This window comes from Salminus brasiliensis, chromosome 9, assembly GCF_030463535.1.
Source record: "Salminus brasiliensis chromosome 9, fSalBra1.hap2, whole genome shotgun sequence".
NCBI lineage: Eukaryota > Metazoa > Chordata > Actinopteri > Characiformes > Bryconidae > Salminus > Salminus brasiliensis.
The window spans coordinates 5,451,220-5,467,639 of NC_132886.1; the positions used below are offsets into that span (position 1 = coordinate 5,451,220).

General features: G+C 41.0%; 1 protein-coding gene across 1 annotated transcript; it reads right to left on the minus strand.

Annotated features, from left to right (window-relative positions):
* Window positions 1–11,648: 11,648 nt before the first annotated feature.
* On the minus strand, window positions 11,649–15,903 carry cldn1 (claudin 1). The gene is made up of 4 exons (XM_072688703.1): window positions 15,681–15,903; window positions 13,620–13,784; window positions 12,587–12,671; window positions 11,649–11,851 (listed from the first exon to the last, which is right to left on the minus strand). Exons 1-4 carry the CDS (start codon window positions 15,901–15,903, stop codon window positions 11,683–11,685), a joined length of 642 nt encoding a protein of 213 aa, XP_072544804.1. The 3' UTR covers window positions 11,649–11,682.
* Window positions 15,904–16,420: the final 517 nt, after the last annotated feature.

Below are 16,420 nucleotides of genomic sequence, written 5' to 3' on the forward strand. Positions count from 1 at the left end.
CCCAGACCAGGAATCGAACCCCAGTCTCCCACATGGTGTGGTAGCTCTCTGGCAGGTAGTGGTGTTATCTATTGCGCCACACCAACCATAGACATCATAGAAATCGTCATGAAATTGACAAATTGAAATGGACATGATATGAAGAACAACTGCCAGATTCGAACAAGGTCAAAAAGTCAAAAACAGCAAAAATAGAGTATTTACATGACAGTTATGACATGACAAACGATTGGGGGGAATATAGTGTGATGCTATGCCTGGAGTTTGAAGGAGAACTTAAGGTCTTGTTTGTAGAGAAAACCAGTGTTTGAATATTAAATGCTGGCCTGAAGAATTTCCTCAGCCAGCAGTTGGGAACATTCTCTAATCCTGACGGAACGCCTTCACACTCAGCACTTTACAAGGAGACGCTGCGTATCACCCACAAGCCTCTGGGACAAAACCCAAGACATGACAGATGAGGTGGTACCTCTCAGTCCTGTCAGTAAGTTCCAGAGCCCAGCTTTCTTCTATTCCCCTCACACTGACTCTCACTTCTGCTGAATAATTAGGCCTGGAGTATGTTCAGAGAAGAAGGAAAAGTTTTGGATCTCCTTAGAAATCAGATGATTCTTTGGTTTGTTGGAGGATGAAAATTGATTTTCCCAAACTTATAAACTGGTTGTGCCATAAGGAATTTGCAGCTGTGTGCTTTTAATGATTGGGACTTAAGCAATTGCTGTGGAGGCATTTTGGACTGCTCTTCTTTCCAGAATTGCTTTTCTACAGCAGCATTAGAGAGCTTTTAAGCATGTCCTGTCACAGCACCTTAATGGGGTTCAAGTCAGGTCTTTGACTAGGCCAATCCAAAACCTTCAACTGGTTTCTTCATACAGTCATTCAGAGGTGGACTAGCTCTTGTGCTCTTGTGCTCTGGATCATTGTCATGCTCCATAACCCAACTGAGCTTGAAGTTCACAGACTAATGTTTGGACATTCTCCTTCAGGATTCTGTGTAGGAGAACAGAATTTACGGTTTTCTTCTTTATATTATTATAGCAATTTGCCCCGGCTCTGAAGCTGTGAAGAATTTCTACACCATGTTCACAAGACAACCATATTCACCATTTACGACCTTTTTGTAACACAGATGGAAATTGGCTTCCGCCTTTAACCCGTGTATGCAGTGAACACACACATTAGACAGTGAGCACACATGCCCAGAGTGGTGGGCAGCCATTGCAGAGGGTAAAGGACCTTGCTCAAGGGCCCAACAGTGGCAGCCTGCTGTTCCCGTGTATCGAACCTACAACCCTGTCATCAATAGCCTGGAGTATGTTCAGAGAAGAAGGAAAAGTTTTGGATCTCCTCAGAACTCAGATGATCCTTTGGTTTGTTGGAGGATGAAAAATGGATTTTCCCAAACTTATAAACTGGTTGTGCCACTTTTAGATAAGGAAATTGCAGCTGTGTGCTTCTAATAATTGGGAATTAAGCAATTGCATTGATGTGGAGGCATTTTGGACTGCTCTTCTTTCCGGAATTGCTTTTCTACAGCAGCATTAGAGAGCTTTTAAGCATGTCCTGTCACAGCACCTTAATGGGGTTCAAGTCAGGTCTTTGACTAGGCCAATCCAAAACCTTCAATCGGAATTATAAACAGCCATAGAAACATTGATATTGAGAGATTGAGAGAGATGATAATATGAATGGGCTTAACTTAGAGAAATACTGACGAAGGAAGGTGCCTACCTGATAAATCTTAAAGTAGTGGAGGATTAGAGTGATTAGGTTGGGCCCTTGGTGTAACCCCAGTTTTTAGGTGCAGGATTTTGTCATTTTCCTGTATTATTTTACTTGACAGTGTATTATTATTTCAAATTGTTTGGTGGTCATCAAGGTGTTTTTACTGCCCTTTCCAGGTCGATATGCTGCATTTCAGTAACCTACTGGTGGTGGGACGAAGCTATTCTGGGTGTCCGAACGACAGAGTCCAACGCTCGCTGTCTTCAAACCCAGACTGAAGACCCTCCTCTTCTTCCGAGAGTACCTAGGCAGAGTGTAGAGTGTGTAGAGTAGTGTGGTCCCCAGATTGATCTCTGTATTTAGTAGAGTCTGAGCTTAGAGGGGTCTTTTGTATTTTAGCCGATAGCAAACTAGCACTTTTGTAAGTCTGCTAAATGCTGTAATGTAAATGTAAGTGACGTATGGATCCAATATGACTGGCAGGAATCAAGCCTGGTTGATAGAAAAGTCACTCTGCATATGGGCGGGTTTGTGCCAGACTGTGTTGCAGTGTTAAGACAGCAGATGGTGCTCTTACACAGAAGTGGCATCGCGGTATGTTTGGACATCACACATTCATTGAGCAACTAGCTGATGCACAGGTGCACAAGCACAGGTCTGTGAGTCTAGCTGTGGGTTGGACTAACATAGAAATTGGCTTCTGGACTTCTGGACAAAGTGGCTTCTGGACTTGGTGAAACACACTTCAAATGTGGACCATCTAGGAACAGACAATTGATTCCTACAGCCTACATCGTTCAAGGGTTCTTTAGCAAAGGCAGTGGTCATCTAGGGGTCAGTATACAGAACCCTGACAACTCAGAGAACCAACTGAATGCCTAAATGGTATTTGCCATGTAACGTGCAAATGCAGACACGCCTGCCTTGTCTAGTTCTAGTAATAAAGCATAGCCAATAGAAAAGGACTCTCTGGAGCAGATAAACGTGAACCTATTGGCACCATGCTAAAGCTCGGTGTGTGCTAGAGGCGTATAAGATGTGGAGATGTGGAGCTGTGGAAGAACTGTGTTCTCTGGAATGAAGGATGGGTTTCCATCTAATACTTTTGGGATGAGTTGGGGATGCAATCAAATACTCACAGCAACGCTCCTCCAAAATCTTGTAGAAAGCCTTCTAGGGAAGAAGTAGAGACAGTTAGTCCAACAAAAGCAGGAGAAAATCTATTTAATAGCCTTGATTTCCAAAGAAACAAGGAATGAATAAGCAGGTGTCCCAATACTTTTGTCCATTGAGTAGTGCTTGTTGTCAAAAGGAGGTTCTGTACTTTTCTGCAGCTCTGAAACTAGTGACTAACCACATCCTGAATTAGGAACATGCACATACAGCAGAATGTGACTTGTGGTTCTGCTGGCCATTACTACGCTGTTTTTTAGAGCTGTTCTCTTCTTCATATAGCCACTGTACGTAATTTCTTAAGTCAACCTGTTCTGTCCAGCAATCCCACTCATTTGAGTGACGTCACTGTCAGACCAGGTCATTTTAGAGAATAATGGGGGAGAGTGTGTTTGAACTAAAGACATTTCAAGGGGCAAAAGCCACTGAGTTTCCTATGTAATCTGGTAAAACATCTAAGATGCTTTGCTACATGCAGAAAACGCAGGAGCTATTTAAGACGTGGTGCTATATTTGCCTCCTCTTGATGTTACTTGTAGATTGGTCAGTGCCTTTGCTGTGGTGTTACTAGTAGAATAACCAGAGCCTGTGCATCAGGAACCCTCTGCATCTTCAGCAGGAATCTCAGGGTCACAAGCATTTCATGCCTTCACCTGCAACAGGGTTCCATGCAGGGGCTCACATCAGCCACAGCCACCTTGAGCTAGCCTCTGCTTAGTGGCTTCACTCCAACCCCAACTTCTGTAGAAAATACTGCACTGATGTCGGGGGAAAACCACAGCAGCCAACTTCAAGAGCCTCATCCATCAGATCCTGGTGCTTGGCTTTTCTCAGTTGGTATGAAAATTCTGGCCAGTCTTGGCAAGACACTGGACATTCTGCTTTTATATAGGAGGACCATTTCTGGTTGAAGTGGGGTTGGTGCTACTTCATCCAGAAAGAAAAGTTTTCATCTTGAGGTTAACAGGATGCTTGGTGTTATTTGGAAAGCAGGATCTTGGTGGCTGTTTTTTTTTTTTTAGTTGGGGAGTTGGGGATGATGAGGTGGGGTGGTGATCATCCTTGCTAATGGCGCTCTTGTCATTGAATGCAATCAAATCCTCACAGTAATGCTCCTCCACAATCTAGTAGAAAGCCTTCTAGGGAAGAAGTAGAGACAGTTAATCCAACAAAAGCAGGAGAACATATCTTTAATAGCCTTGATTTCCAAAGAAACAAGTAATAAATAAGCAGGTGTCCCAATACTTTTATCCATGGAGTAGTGCTTGTAGTAGTGCTTCCTCAACTGGGGTGTGAAAATTCTGGCCTGTCCTGGCAAGACCCGGCCAGTCTGGACATTCTGCTTTTAGATAGGAGGACCATTTCTGGTCGGAGTGGGGTTGGTGCTACTTCATCCGGAAAGACAAGTTTTCATCTTGAGGTTAACAGGCAACACCGAATCGGATGCTTGGTGTAATTTGGAAAGCAGGATCTTGGTGGCTGCTCTTTCCTTAGGTGCCTTCCCATTTCCATTACAAAGTTGACAACTCCTACTGGTGTCCCAATGTTTGTTGGCTGTGGACCTTTGCGGATTTACCAAGGACCTTATCAAGCCTCCACCAATAACAACCTTCTCCCAGTGCCTTGAAGAGTCTTGTCAAGATGCAATCAAGGGTGCTCAGAGGGTTGCTCTGTAAAATCGTTTTTATCCCAAGGACATCTGATCCTACCCATTTCAACATCACGCCACCTGGCATGTAGTATCATAGACTTTCAGTGTGGTGGAGGTTCTTACACAATTCAGTTATGATTCAGTTCTCATATTCAAATCAACGACATACAGGCTTGTTAAATCAGTGTTTCCCAACTGCAGTTCGCTAATGGTCCAGTCCTTCCAGAACGGAATCAGGTGAATTAGCAGGGATCTAGGCCCATTACAGTGATTTAGTTGGGAATCACTGGCTTAGGTTGTGTTAGTTTTCTTAACTAAGATATGATCCCACACTGGCCTCTTTCCTGCCCTCTGATTTTACAATAAGGCGATACCGAATGTAGATCTCAAGATCCTTGATCTGTGACTAACATTAACATTATGTGGAGGTTCTTAACACTAATACAATTATTCTGTAAACAACCACTGCATAATTTCCCTATTTGTGACTCCACCACACCAAGAATTCCCTCCTTTTAAAGAGTGTACCATCCCAATTGCAGTTCCAATATATTCAACCCCAATTCCTAATTAGGTTTATTATTGTTACATTTTTTTAAACTTTGAATTCAATGAAGATCAAAACATACCCCAAATACTTTTTGGTTTCTGTTCTGTGAAGTGATAAAACTGTCTATGCTAAAAAGAACACCCTTCACATAGTGAAGCATGGAGGTGGCTCAGTAATACTCTGGGGCTGCTTTGCTTTCTTTGCCCCTGGAAACCTGCAGCAAGATGAATTCAATCAAGTATCAGGAAATTCTAGGAGAAAATATTATTCAGCTATCTGTGAGGAAGCTGAAGCTTAGGCATCATTTGACCTTTTAACAGGACAAATATCCCAAACATGCCTCAAAGTCCACCAAGGCTTGGTTTGAGAAGAAGCCTTGGAAGATTCTGGAGTGGCCATCACAGCCACCTGACTTGAACCTCATCGAACATTTTTGGTGGGCAGCAGCAAACCCAAGCATATTAGTGTACTGGAGGCCACCATCCATGAGGAATTCCTCAGGAATGCTTCCAGAACCTGATTTCTGGCTATGCATCACGTTTGCAGCAGGTCATAATAGCAATAGGGGTTTCTACTAAGCACTAAAGATGCTTATCATGAAGAGGTTGAATGACTCATTTTGTGCTCTTGTGGCACTCAAGTACTTGTTCTATTAGCTGTGCTGAGATATTTAGATGGGTCTTGTTTGATTGGTTTACTGCAAATGGGTGAAAGTTTGTACATTATGCTAATTTTGCTGTGTTCAGATATTATGCTCCAAACTACATGAACAGGCCTTTAGTAGAAGCAAGAGGAGCTGAAAATACTAACAGCTTTATATGTGTTGCTGGTATAAGGAGGACCAACAGCAAATTAGGCAGATGGTCATAATATTCTGGCTCATTTGTGGACACCATATGATGTAAATGTGATGTTTAGCTGACTGTTTTGGCTGTTTATAAAAGTGTTTCAGGCTGATAAAAGTGTTTTGGCTGTTTATAAAAGTGTTTCAGGCTGGTAAAAGTGTTTTGGCTGTTTATAAAAGTGTTTTGGGCTGGTAAAAGTGTTTCAGGCTGGTAAAAGAGTTTTGGGCTGGTAAAAGTGTTTTGGCTGTTTATAAAAGTGTTTCGGGCTGGTAAAAGTGTTTTGGCTGTTTATAAAAGTGTTTCGGGCTGGTAAAAGTGTTTCAGGCTGGTAAAAGTGTTTTGGGCTGGTAAAAGTGTTTCAGGCTGGTAAAAGAGTTTTGGGCTGGTAAAAGTGTTTTGGGCTGGTAAAAGTGTTTTGGCTGTTTATAAAAGTGTTTCGGGCTGGTAAAAGTGTTTTGGGCTGGTAAAAGTGTTTTGGGCTGGTAAAAGTGTTTTGGCTGTTTATAAAAGTGTTTCGGGCTGGTAAAAGTGTTTCAGGCTGGTAAAAGTGTTTTGGGCTGGTAAAAGTGTTTTGTGCTGGTAAAAGTGTTTCGACTGTTTGTAAAAGTGTTTTGGCTGTTTGTAAAAGTGTTTTGGCTGGTAAAAGTGTTTCAGGCTGGTAAAAGTGTTTTGTGCTGGTAAAAGTGTTTCGACTGTTTGTAAAAGTGTTTTGGCTGTTTGTAAAAGTGTGTTGGCTGTTTATAAAAGTGTTTCAGGCTGGTAAAAGTGTTTCAGGCTGGTAAAAGTGTTTTGTGCTGGTACAGGTGTTTTGGCTGTTTATAAAAGTGTTTCAGGCTGGTAAAAGTGTTTCAGGCTGGTAAAAGTGTTTTGGGCTGGTAAAAGTGTTTTGGGCTGGTAAAAGTGTTTCAGGCTGGTAAAAGTATTTTGGGCTGGTAAAAGTGTTTTGGCTGTTTGTAAAAGTGTTTTGGGCTGGTAAAAGTGTTTCAGGCTGGTAAAAGTGTTTTGGCTGTTTGTAAAAGTGTTTTGGGCTGGTAAAAGTGTTTCAGGCTGGTAAAAGTGTTTTGGGCTGGTAAAAGTGTTTTGTGCTGGTACAAGTGTTTTGGCTGTTTATAAAAGTGTTTCAGGCTGGTAAAAGTGTTTCAGGCTGGTAAAAGTGTTTTGGGCTGGTAAAAGTGTTTTGTGCTGGTAAAAGTGTTTCGACTGTTTGTAAAAGTGTTTTGGCTGTTTGTAAAAGTGTTTTGGCTGGTAAAAGTGTTTCAGGCTGGTAAAAGTGTTTTGTGCTGGTAAAAGTGTTTCGACTGTTTGTAAAAGTGTTTTGGCTGTTTGTAAAAGTGTTTTGGCTGGTAAAAGTGTTTCAGGCTGGTAAAAGTGCTTTGTGCTGGTACAGGTGTTTTGGCTGTTTATAAAAGTGTTTCAGGCTGGTAAAAGTGTTTCGACTGTTTGTAAAAGTGTTTTGGCTGTTTGTAAAAGTGTTTTGGGCTGGTAAAAGTGTTTCGACTGTTTGTAAAAGTGTTTTGGCTGTTTGTAAAAGTGTTTTGGCTGGTAAAAGTGTTTCAGGCTGGTAAAAGTGTTTTGTGCTGGTAAAAGTGTTTTGGCTGTTTGTAAAAGTGTTTTGGGCTGGTAAAAGTGTTTTGGGCTGTCAAAAGTGTTTTGGCTGTTTGTAAAAGTGTTTTGGGCTGGTAAAAGTGTTTTGGGCTGGTAAAAGTGTTTTGGCCATTGGTAAAACAGTTTTTTTCTGTTTGTAAAAGTGTTTCAGGCTTGTAAAAGTGTTTTGTGCTGGTAATGGTGTTTCAAAGCTTGTGTTTTTATTTTTGTAATTTATTTTTTCTCTTCTCAGCCACTGTACTTGTGGTGTTGTGTACGTAAACAGGCTCTGGTCTCAACACAACCAGTCAGGACAAAAAAACTCATCTTTAGGCTACGTTCAAGAGTCTTTAGGTACAGAACCTTCTAAAGCACCACACCCAGCACTAACCCAGCCTACCTCACACAACCCCTGAGGACATATACTGTACATATAGTATGATGTATTCTGCAGAGCGGTTGATGGACTTTTTTTGTCAGTAAGATTAATGGCTGATATTGTGGAAATTCAAGCTTAGCTGAGCTTAAATAGGTCTGCATCTTTTTCTTGTTTCTATCTGTTTGATATTCTTCTGGTTCCTGACATGGAGAACATGTCTGCACAGGCTCTGCTGTGGTCATGGTGGTAAACATGCCCCGGCAACTGCCCTTGAGTCATCCACAGGGATTGGGTGTAGTGTCAGTTTCTATGTACCCATACAAAGTGACTGGACTGTGATGATGTAGATGAATTTAGAGCCATGTGATCTGCCATATATATTTGATTAGTTTGAAGGATATTAAAAATAGCTGATCCTGTTTTTGTTGGAGTAACTGTCTCTTCTGTCCATGGAAGAAGGCTTTCTACTATATTTTGGATGAGCACTGCTGTGAGGATTTGATTGCATTCAGAAACAAGACTGTTAGTGAGGTCAGGATGTTAAATGATCAGCATCCCACCTCATCATCCCCAACTCATCCCAAAAGCCTGCCATAAAGTCCAGTTCCAACACTCACATGTCCAGCGGTGGACAGGGGTCAGCATGGGCACTATGGCTGGTTTGCGGCTGTGCAACAGGTGGCGCTGCACTCAGTCGAAAATTATTTCTCCCATAATCATAAGCGGCTTTACACTATTATACACTATGTCAGCTAATTCAAGTTGCACCATTTGCTGACACAGATGTGCAAATGCACACACACAGCTTGTCTAGTGTCTGTAGAAAAATACTGCCAATAGAATAGGACTCTCTGGAGCAGATAAACAAATATGAACCTATTGGCACCATGCTGTCTAATACTAGGCGTGGGCTTAGAAGAACACTAGAAGGCCTCTTTTCGAGCTGCAGCTGTTGCAGCACAGCTCCCCAGCTTTGATACAACAGCTAACAGGCGATGTTTGTAGTAGGCAGTCTGAGCGGTCAGACGACCAGAACTAAGCACTCCTACCAGTAGGTCAGACCAAAGTGGCGATTTGACAAAGAATACTTTTGATGCCATGTCACAGTTCTCAGTTTCACTTCTTCTACTCGAACGTCCTTTGTTTCTGTGAAGTGTTTGGAGCTTAAAAAAAAGTACCATACTGTAATTCTTCTAGCCAATCAGAAGCTTTCCGTTCATCATCTGTGCGCCAAGCCTTTGCCTCTTCTCTTTATGGTGCAGTCCATAACACAATGATTCAGTTTCTCTCTAATTCAATCCAGAACTTTTAGAAGTAAAAATGTACACTAAATGGACAAAAGTATTGGGACACCTACTCGTTCATAGTTTCTTCTGAAATCAAGGGTATTAAAAAGATCCTGATCCTGTTTTTATTGGAGTAACTGTCTCTACTGTCCAGAGAAGAAGCTAGCTAGCTTTCTACTAGATTTTGGAGGAACATTGCTGTGAGGATTTAATTGCATTAAGCGTCAGGAGCGGCGTTAGTGAGGTGAGGAAGTCAAGTTCCAACACTCATGTGTCCACAGTTGGTGCTTTTGGCGGTGGTCTTCCATAATCATAAGCAGTGTTACGATACTTTTTAAAGTTTTTCACACTATTATACACACTATACACTGTCAGCTACTTCCAATTTGCACCCATTGCTGACACAGAGCTTGTCTAGTCCCTATAGAGAAGTCTTGCCAATAGAACTCAATAGGACTCTCTGGAGCAGATAAACATATATGAACCTATTGGCACCACGCTGCCTAATGCCAGGCGTGGGCTAGAGGGTTATAAAGCCCCCCAGCATTGAGCTGTGGAGCAGTGGAAGAACTGTGTTCTCTGGAATGATGGATGGTGGAGCTCCATCCAGTACTTTTGGGATGAGATGGGGAGTTGGGGTTGATGAGGTGGGGTGGTGATCATCATCCAACATCCTGACCACACTAAATATCATAGTGCTCACAGCAGTGCTCCTCCAAAATCTAGTAGAAAGCCCTGGACAGTAGAGACAGTTACTCCAACAAAAGCAGGATAAACTCTATTTAAACCCCTGATTTCAGAAGAGACAATAATTGAGCATGTGTCCCAATACTTTAGTCCATACAGTATTCTTTTGGTTTAACTCAAAAAGTATTTAAATATACACTGATTACTGTAGGAACTGGTTCCCAGTTTCTGAATGGTAGTGTAGTTATACACGTGATTCTGTCTGATGTAATAGTTTCTATTCCTGTGGAAATGATGTGATCACAGAGCTCAGCTCGTTTCTTTAACCCTACCTATCGCAAATCACAGCTCCCCTCTCACGCTAAGGCCTGAGAGTGCCTCTCCCAAGCCTATCTTCTAATCTCAGGAGCATGTCTCCACACGTCTACCTCCCTCTAGCTCCATTCCAGAGAGGGGGCTGTGTAGTATAGTAAAATACAAAACACACCCAGAAGCTGTAGAGGGGGGGGATCACCGTCTATGATGGCATAACAGTAAACCTGTTATTGTGACTATGAGTAAGTAAATGAATGAATGAATGAATCACAGTCGTAGGTAATCAGTGGTACAGGTCATTATCAGCCATGCAGCTGCATTGATCTTACGAAAGCTATGTTTATTTTTCATTTCAGAGAAATACAACATTTCCAGCATTCAGTAAAGAACTGAAACACCAGGTTACAAAGAAACGAACTGTAAACCCTTAAAAAAAACATCATACAGACAATTAAACCAACAAATGCAACAAAAAAATAATAAACAAATATGACAGAAACACTATAGCAGGACACTGCTTCCCCTGTAGATCCATTGCCCTTCAATTACAACTCTGAACTGATTACTGAATTTCTCAATTTCTACCGAATTCCAGCCAATTGGAACAGGCATAGGTGGAGCTCCATCCAATACTTTTGGGATGTGTTTGGGGTGATCATCCAACATCCTGACCTCACTAAAGATCAAACTGCTCACAGCAATGCTCCTCCAAACCCTAGTAGAAAGCCAACTTCTTTTCTGGACAGTAGAGACAGTTACTTCAACAAAAGCAGGATCAACTCTCAATACTCTTTTAGATTTCATAAGAAACAATGAATGAGCAGTGTCCCAATACTTTTGTCCATCTTGTTTTTATATATATATACTGTTGAAACATAAGCAGGTTTCCCTAAAATGGCAACTTTACAGATAGGACAAAATATCTTGAGGTCCTGAGGTTGTATCTCAAGGTACAGAGCGGGAAGTGACTGCAAAGTATGCTAAGAAAAAGAAATGCACAGTATAAGAGTGTGTGTGTGTGTGTGTGTGTGTGTGTGTGTGTGTGTAGTTAAGGTTCAGAGTTAAGGTTAGCTTTGCATGACTGAAATCATTATTGATAGTTGTGGGTTTGGTATTTAGTGTCCAAACATTGCCCACTAGTTCCTGGTCCCCTAAAAGCAAAGTGGTCCCAAGGCCTTAGTGTAATGCCACATGAAATATCAGCATACTAACTAAACTAACTACTGCTAAGTGAAATACTTGTAAGACCAGTGTACCGGAAACTAGTCAAAAATTAGACAGCAGTAGTGAACATTAACATATTCAAAATAATAGGAACACAGTGCATTTAATAAATTCATAAAAATAAGGAATCTGAGGATATGTAAAGACGCAATCCTCAGATATCACATTAAAGAAACCACCGTGCTTCTCGAAACCCTGGTCGTGCTAAACTCATTTTCCCTGCAGCGCTGTTCCTGAGGACAAACACGTTTCTTCCCTGAGCGTTAGACGTAGCCGGGCTGGGTGGGCGGTCCGGGACGGGCAGCTGGGTAACGTGGTCCTGCTGCATCGGCAGAACCTTTACCTCCACAGTTACAGCACAGCAGACTGCCACCGATAACGGTCAGTGCCGACGCTCCCCAGCCAATGTACAGCGCCTTTCCGAACTCATACCTGGAAGCAAAGAGCAGCAGCAACATCTCGATCACATTCACTGGATATTTCTGTATTTCTGTACATCAAGGGGCCTGTACACCACGGAGCAAATGTACAGATCTAGAGTGCACATGACCCTTCTTGAAACTTGGGTGGTCTCAGTTGGGGTCTGCAGGTGTGCATTTAACACCGATGGATTAGATTTAACATAGATGATTTGACTGATAGTGTAGTGTGTATTATTCTAGAAAAAACCTCTGGATCACTTAAATGCTCTTTTTGTCAAATGCAATAAAATTCTCACAGCAATTTTCCTCCAAAATCTAGTAGAAAGTCTTCCTCCCTGGACAGTAGAGATAGATACTCCACCAAAAGCAGGATAAGCTCTTTTTAATACTCTTGAACAATGAATGAGCAGGTGTCCCAATACTTTTGTCCATATAGCGTATAATGAATCAACCATTGATTAGCAGTTACAGGTTTGAGGTGAAGCTGTTTAGCTTGAGGTGAAGACCCGTTAGATTTAAGGTTCCATTAAAGCTAAACTAAAACGAGGCTTATATGACTTACAGAGCAAACATGATATTCATATCTTCTTAAGAAGCTACAGGAGAAACATCCTTACAGAAGGTCTAGTTCAGATTCATGGTGTGTTGTTAAACCTCAGACTTGTCTTCTTAAGAACTGAAGGCCTGTGTTCACTGAAAACAATGAAACAATGGTAGACATTCGAAGTCTTCTCAAGCTACTCACTTGGAATTGGTTGGGGTGAAAGGGTTGAAGAACTGCCGTCTAATGTTGTCTCCATACCAGATAGTGGCAATAAAGGCACAGGCACCTGCAGAAAGACACACAATCCAGATTATGCATCAGTTTCCACAAACATCATCAGATATTCAGATAAGCTTCCACTGGCCACAGAACTGGGGTGAACCGTTCTGTACAACCACTAGCAGACCAGCAACTAGATCACATGCTTGGGTTATTTTTGGCTTTATGGGTGAATGAACATATTCACTGAACTGTTTATCATAACATAGTTTTACTGCTTAACTAAAAGCTAGAGGTCTAAAATACTTGCTTTAGTTTCTCAATAAGTAAGAAGAAAGTGTGAGAGTGAAGAAAGTGGAAAATAATAAAATATAGTAGGGCTGATTAATTATGGCAAAATTCCTGATAATGTTCTGAATCATGATCATTCTGGTTAATATTAACTTGTGGGAACTTTAACTTTAAAAGTAACTAACCAGCTGTTACAACTAAATGCATATCGAACGAATAAATAACAAAATTAATTACAATGCATAACATCACATGTAGCACTGCTACAACCTTATTGAAGACTACTAAACAAATATTCTACATTTTGGTAAACTATATTTAACGTATTCCAATCAGTAACTCAATGCAGTAAAAAAAAACAAGGCTGGCCCAGATAAGACAAGACACAAACTGGACAAAACTAAAGAAAGCTAAACAAAAACAAGGCAATACAAGAAAGAAACAAGACAAACCAAGATATAATGAGATAAAAACAAGACAGAAATGAGATAAAACTAAACAAAAAAATGAAACAAAACAAGGCAAAAATGAGACAAAAACACCAAAAGTAGACAATGACAAGACAGAAACAAGAGACAAGATCAAATGAGACAAAAACAAGACAAAATGAGATACAACTAAACAAAACACCTAATAGTTGGGTCAGATCGAGGTCTGATTAAATTCTCACCACAAACCTACTGCTCCAGAGTTAGGGAAGGATTTTGCACTCATCTACACCCACCTGCAATGATGAAGACCACCCCTCCGGCCACAGCTACCTTGTTTTTGACCTCCATGTTATCAGCCAGGCAGGTAGTGCACTGCATGCCCACTGTTGCCACCATGATGGCGACGGCACACAGCAGGATGCCAGTCACCATGAAGCCTCGAGCTGACTGCACCTCCACTGGAGAAGAGACAGAGAAACGAGTGTTTCACCTGACCGTGTGCTTTCATGTATCATATGATTGAAAGGAAAGGCGTTGTATTGATATATTTATACAGGAGAGATGGGCCAGTTTCTGCTTTGTATGACCGCTTATGTCTCGGCTTTGGCAAATATATACATCAGAAATATCAGATACCAGCATCTGCTCAGAATTCTCATATTTTCAATAATGCAGTCCTTATTTTAAAGCATTGCTGTGAGGATTTGATTGCATTTAGCAACAAGAGCGTCACCACCACACCACCTTATCATCCCCAACTCCATCATTCCAGAGAACACAGTTCTTCCACTGCTCCACAGCTCAATGCTGGGGGGCTTTACATCCCTCTACTAACCCACGCCTGGCATTAGGCAGCATGGTGCCAATAGGCTCATGGTGTTTATCTGCCCAGAGAGTCCTATTCTATTGGCAGTACTCCACGGGGACTAGGCAAGCTGTGCAGAAAAGCTGAATGCATTCATTAAAAGGGGTGTCTACAAACATTTGGACATATAATTCAATAAATATAAATATACATTAATAATATACATTTAAATAAATTCGGTAAAAGGGGTGTCTACAAACATTTGGACATATATATATATATATATATATGAATATACAAGGTTTTAAATATATATATATATATATATATATATATATATATATTTAAAACCTTGTATATTCATAATCATTAAATATTATTATTATTATTATTATTATTATTATTATTATTATTGTTATTCTAAGTCATTTTTGAGCATTTTTATTGGTCCATTCATCATTAAAATCAGTTTTGATGGGACATATTTCATTACAAGAAAAATATTTTAAATAAAGGGTAAAATAATTTCAGTTAATCAATCAATCAATCAATCAATTAATCAATCAGTCAATCCAGGACACGTGACGTCACTTCCTTCCAGTTTAAGCTTTACACTGAACTACATTTTACCTGAACTGACAGATAACAGCTTCAGTCTGGAACTGCTGTACCTGCTAAGCCTCTTTTGCACCACTGCAACCACAGACAGCTCCAAATAATACCCCCCACCCCCACCCCACCCCCACCCGAATCGCTACAGTAAACCCACTTACAAAGCGCTCCAGTGAGCTCAGAGTTGGTCACAGTGTTGCTGTTTTGACCAGTCAGTCAAAACTGGCCTTTAAACATCAGCTTGTTGTCTTTGTCTGATTCGTCATAGTGCTGTTTCTTCTGTAGGCCTCCAGACTAACGGAGCTACCTGAAAGGCAGTTCTACAGCTCACAGCTTTTTAGTGTTCTGCAGGTAGATTTGCCACCTGTACACACTTCCCATAACCAGTTAAATATTCTGAGGAATTCGAAACATTGGCAGGACTTGCCTCAGCCTGCTCAGAGAACTCTCAAGTGAGAAAGCAGAGAGGGGGTTGACCTCTTCTGAGGTGGTTTTGGGTGGGAAAAGACACGGGAGGAGCTCATGTTACTCATACGAAGTTATTTTACTACATAGGTTACAGTTAGTGCATTATTATGTGCCTTTTATAAGACTACCCAGATTAAAACCGCCGTGCAGGCCAGATTAGTGTGTGTGTGAGTGTGTGTTCACTACCAGATGGGTTAAATGCGGCGGACACATTTCACTGTACAGTCCACACTGTACAGTGACAAATACGTGCACCTTTAAACTTTTAAACCTTTAGATTAAAATATCTATAACTGTCAAAATATGAGAAAATATGTATAAGGTCAGATCTACTGAAAGCAGAATCCAGCTAGAACAGGCTGTTAGATAAGCTAGATGACCTATAGTGTACCTGTACATTAAGATTTTACACTGTACAATCTTAGTCTGATCCTTATAATAATAATAATAACACTCAAGAACTCCTCACCTGGCAGCTGGAGCAAAGAGTCGTAGATTTTACACTGCAGCTGACCGGTGCTTTGGTACACGCACGACTGCCACAGTCCTTCGTACATAGCCTGGGCTGTGATGATGTTGTCCCCGGCATAAGAAGACATCTTCCACTCGGTCATGGTGGTGGAGATTATTAAGCCTACAAATCCTAAAAAGGCCAAGGTAAATCCCAAAAGCTGAAGCCCTACGCTGGCCATTTGGTCTGTAGTTAGAAGGAAGACTCCCAGACAAGAGAAGAAATGAAGAAAGGTGAAGGCTCTGTTAGATACTCGGTGGACCTGAAGAAGAGGTGTGGCTGTCTGAATAGCTGCCAAGTGTCTGGCACTTTGCTTGAGCATCCTCTTACCTCTGGGGAGGAAGGGCCTTCCCCAACCACACCTTCAAACCAAAGATGCAATGGAAGGATTGAGTTCTACCTCCTCCTTGTGGTCATTTTCTGAGTGGCACTTACTATAATTGTAGAGCCGGCCAGGTGAGGTGAAAAAATGCATGCATCACAAAAACATATTTTTTAACATAATAAATAAATAAATAAATACAAATAGCAAAAATGTTTGTATATCTTCTTAAATATATATCTTAATAAGTAATAATCTCTACTGATAATAAATTATTAATGTATAAGTTATTATTAATTAATGATTTAATATAATTATTTCATATTTTATACATAAAGAATCTGTATCTCTACTTGTCTGGCAATGGTTTTATTCC

Excerpts from the sequence above, each read along its gene's own strand:
- cldn1 (XM_072688703.1), bottom strand. The coding sequence starts at position 15,903 with ATGGCCAGCGTAGGGCTTCAGCTTTTGGGATTTACCTTGGCCTTTTTA. Across the intron at positions 13,785-15,680 it reads CTCTTTGCTCCAGCTGCCAG|TGGAGGTGCAGTCAGCTCGA; the intron begins GTGAGGAGTTCT and ends TCTCTTCTCCAG. Across the intron at positions 12,672-13,619 it reads GGTGGTCTTCATCATTGCAG|GTGCCTGTGCCTTTATTGCC; the intron begins GTGGGTGTAGAT and ends GTCTTTCTGCAG.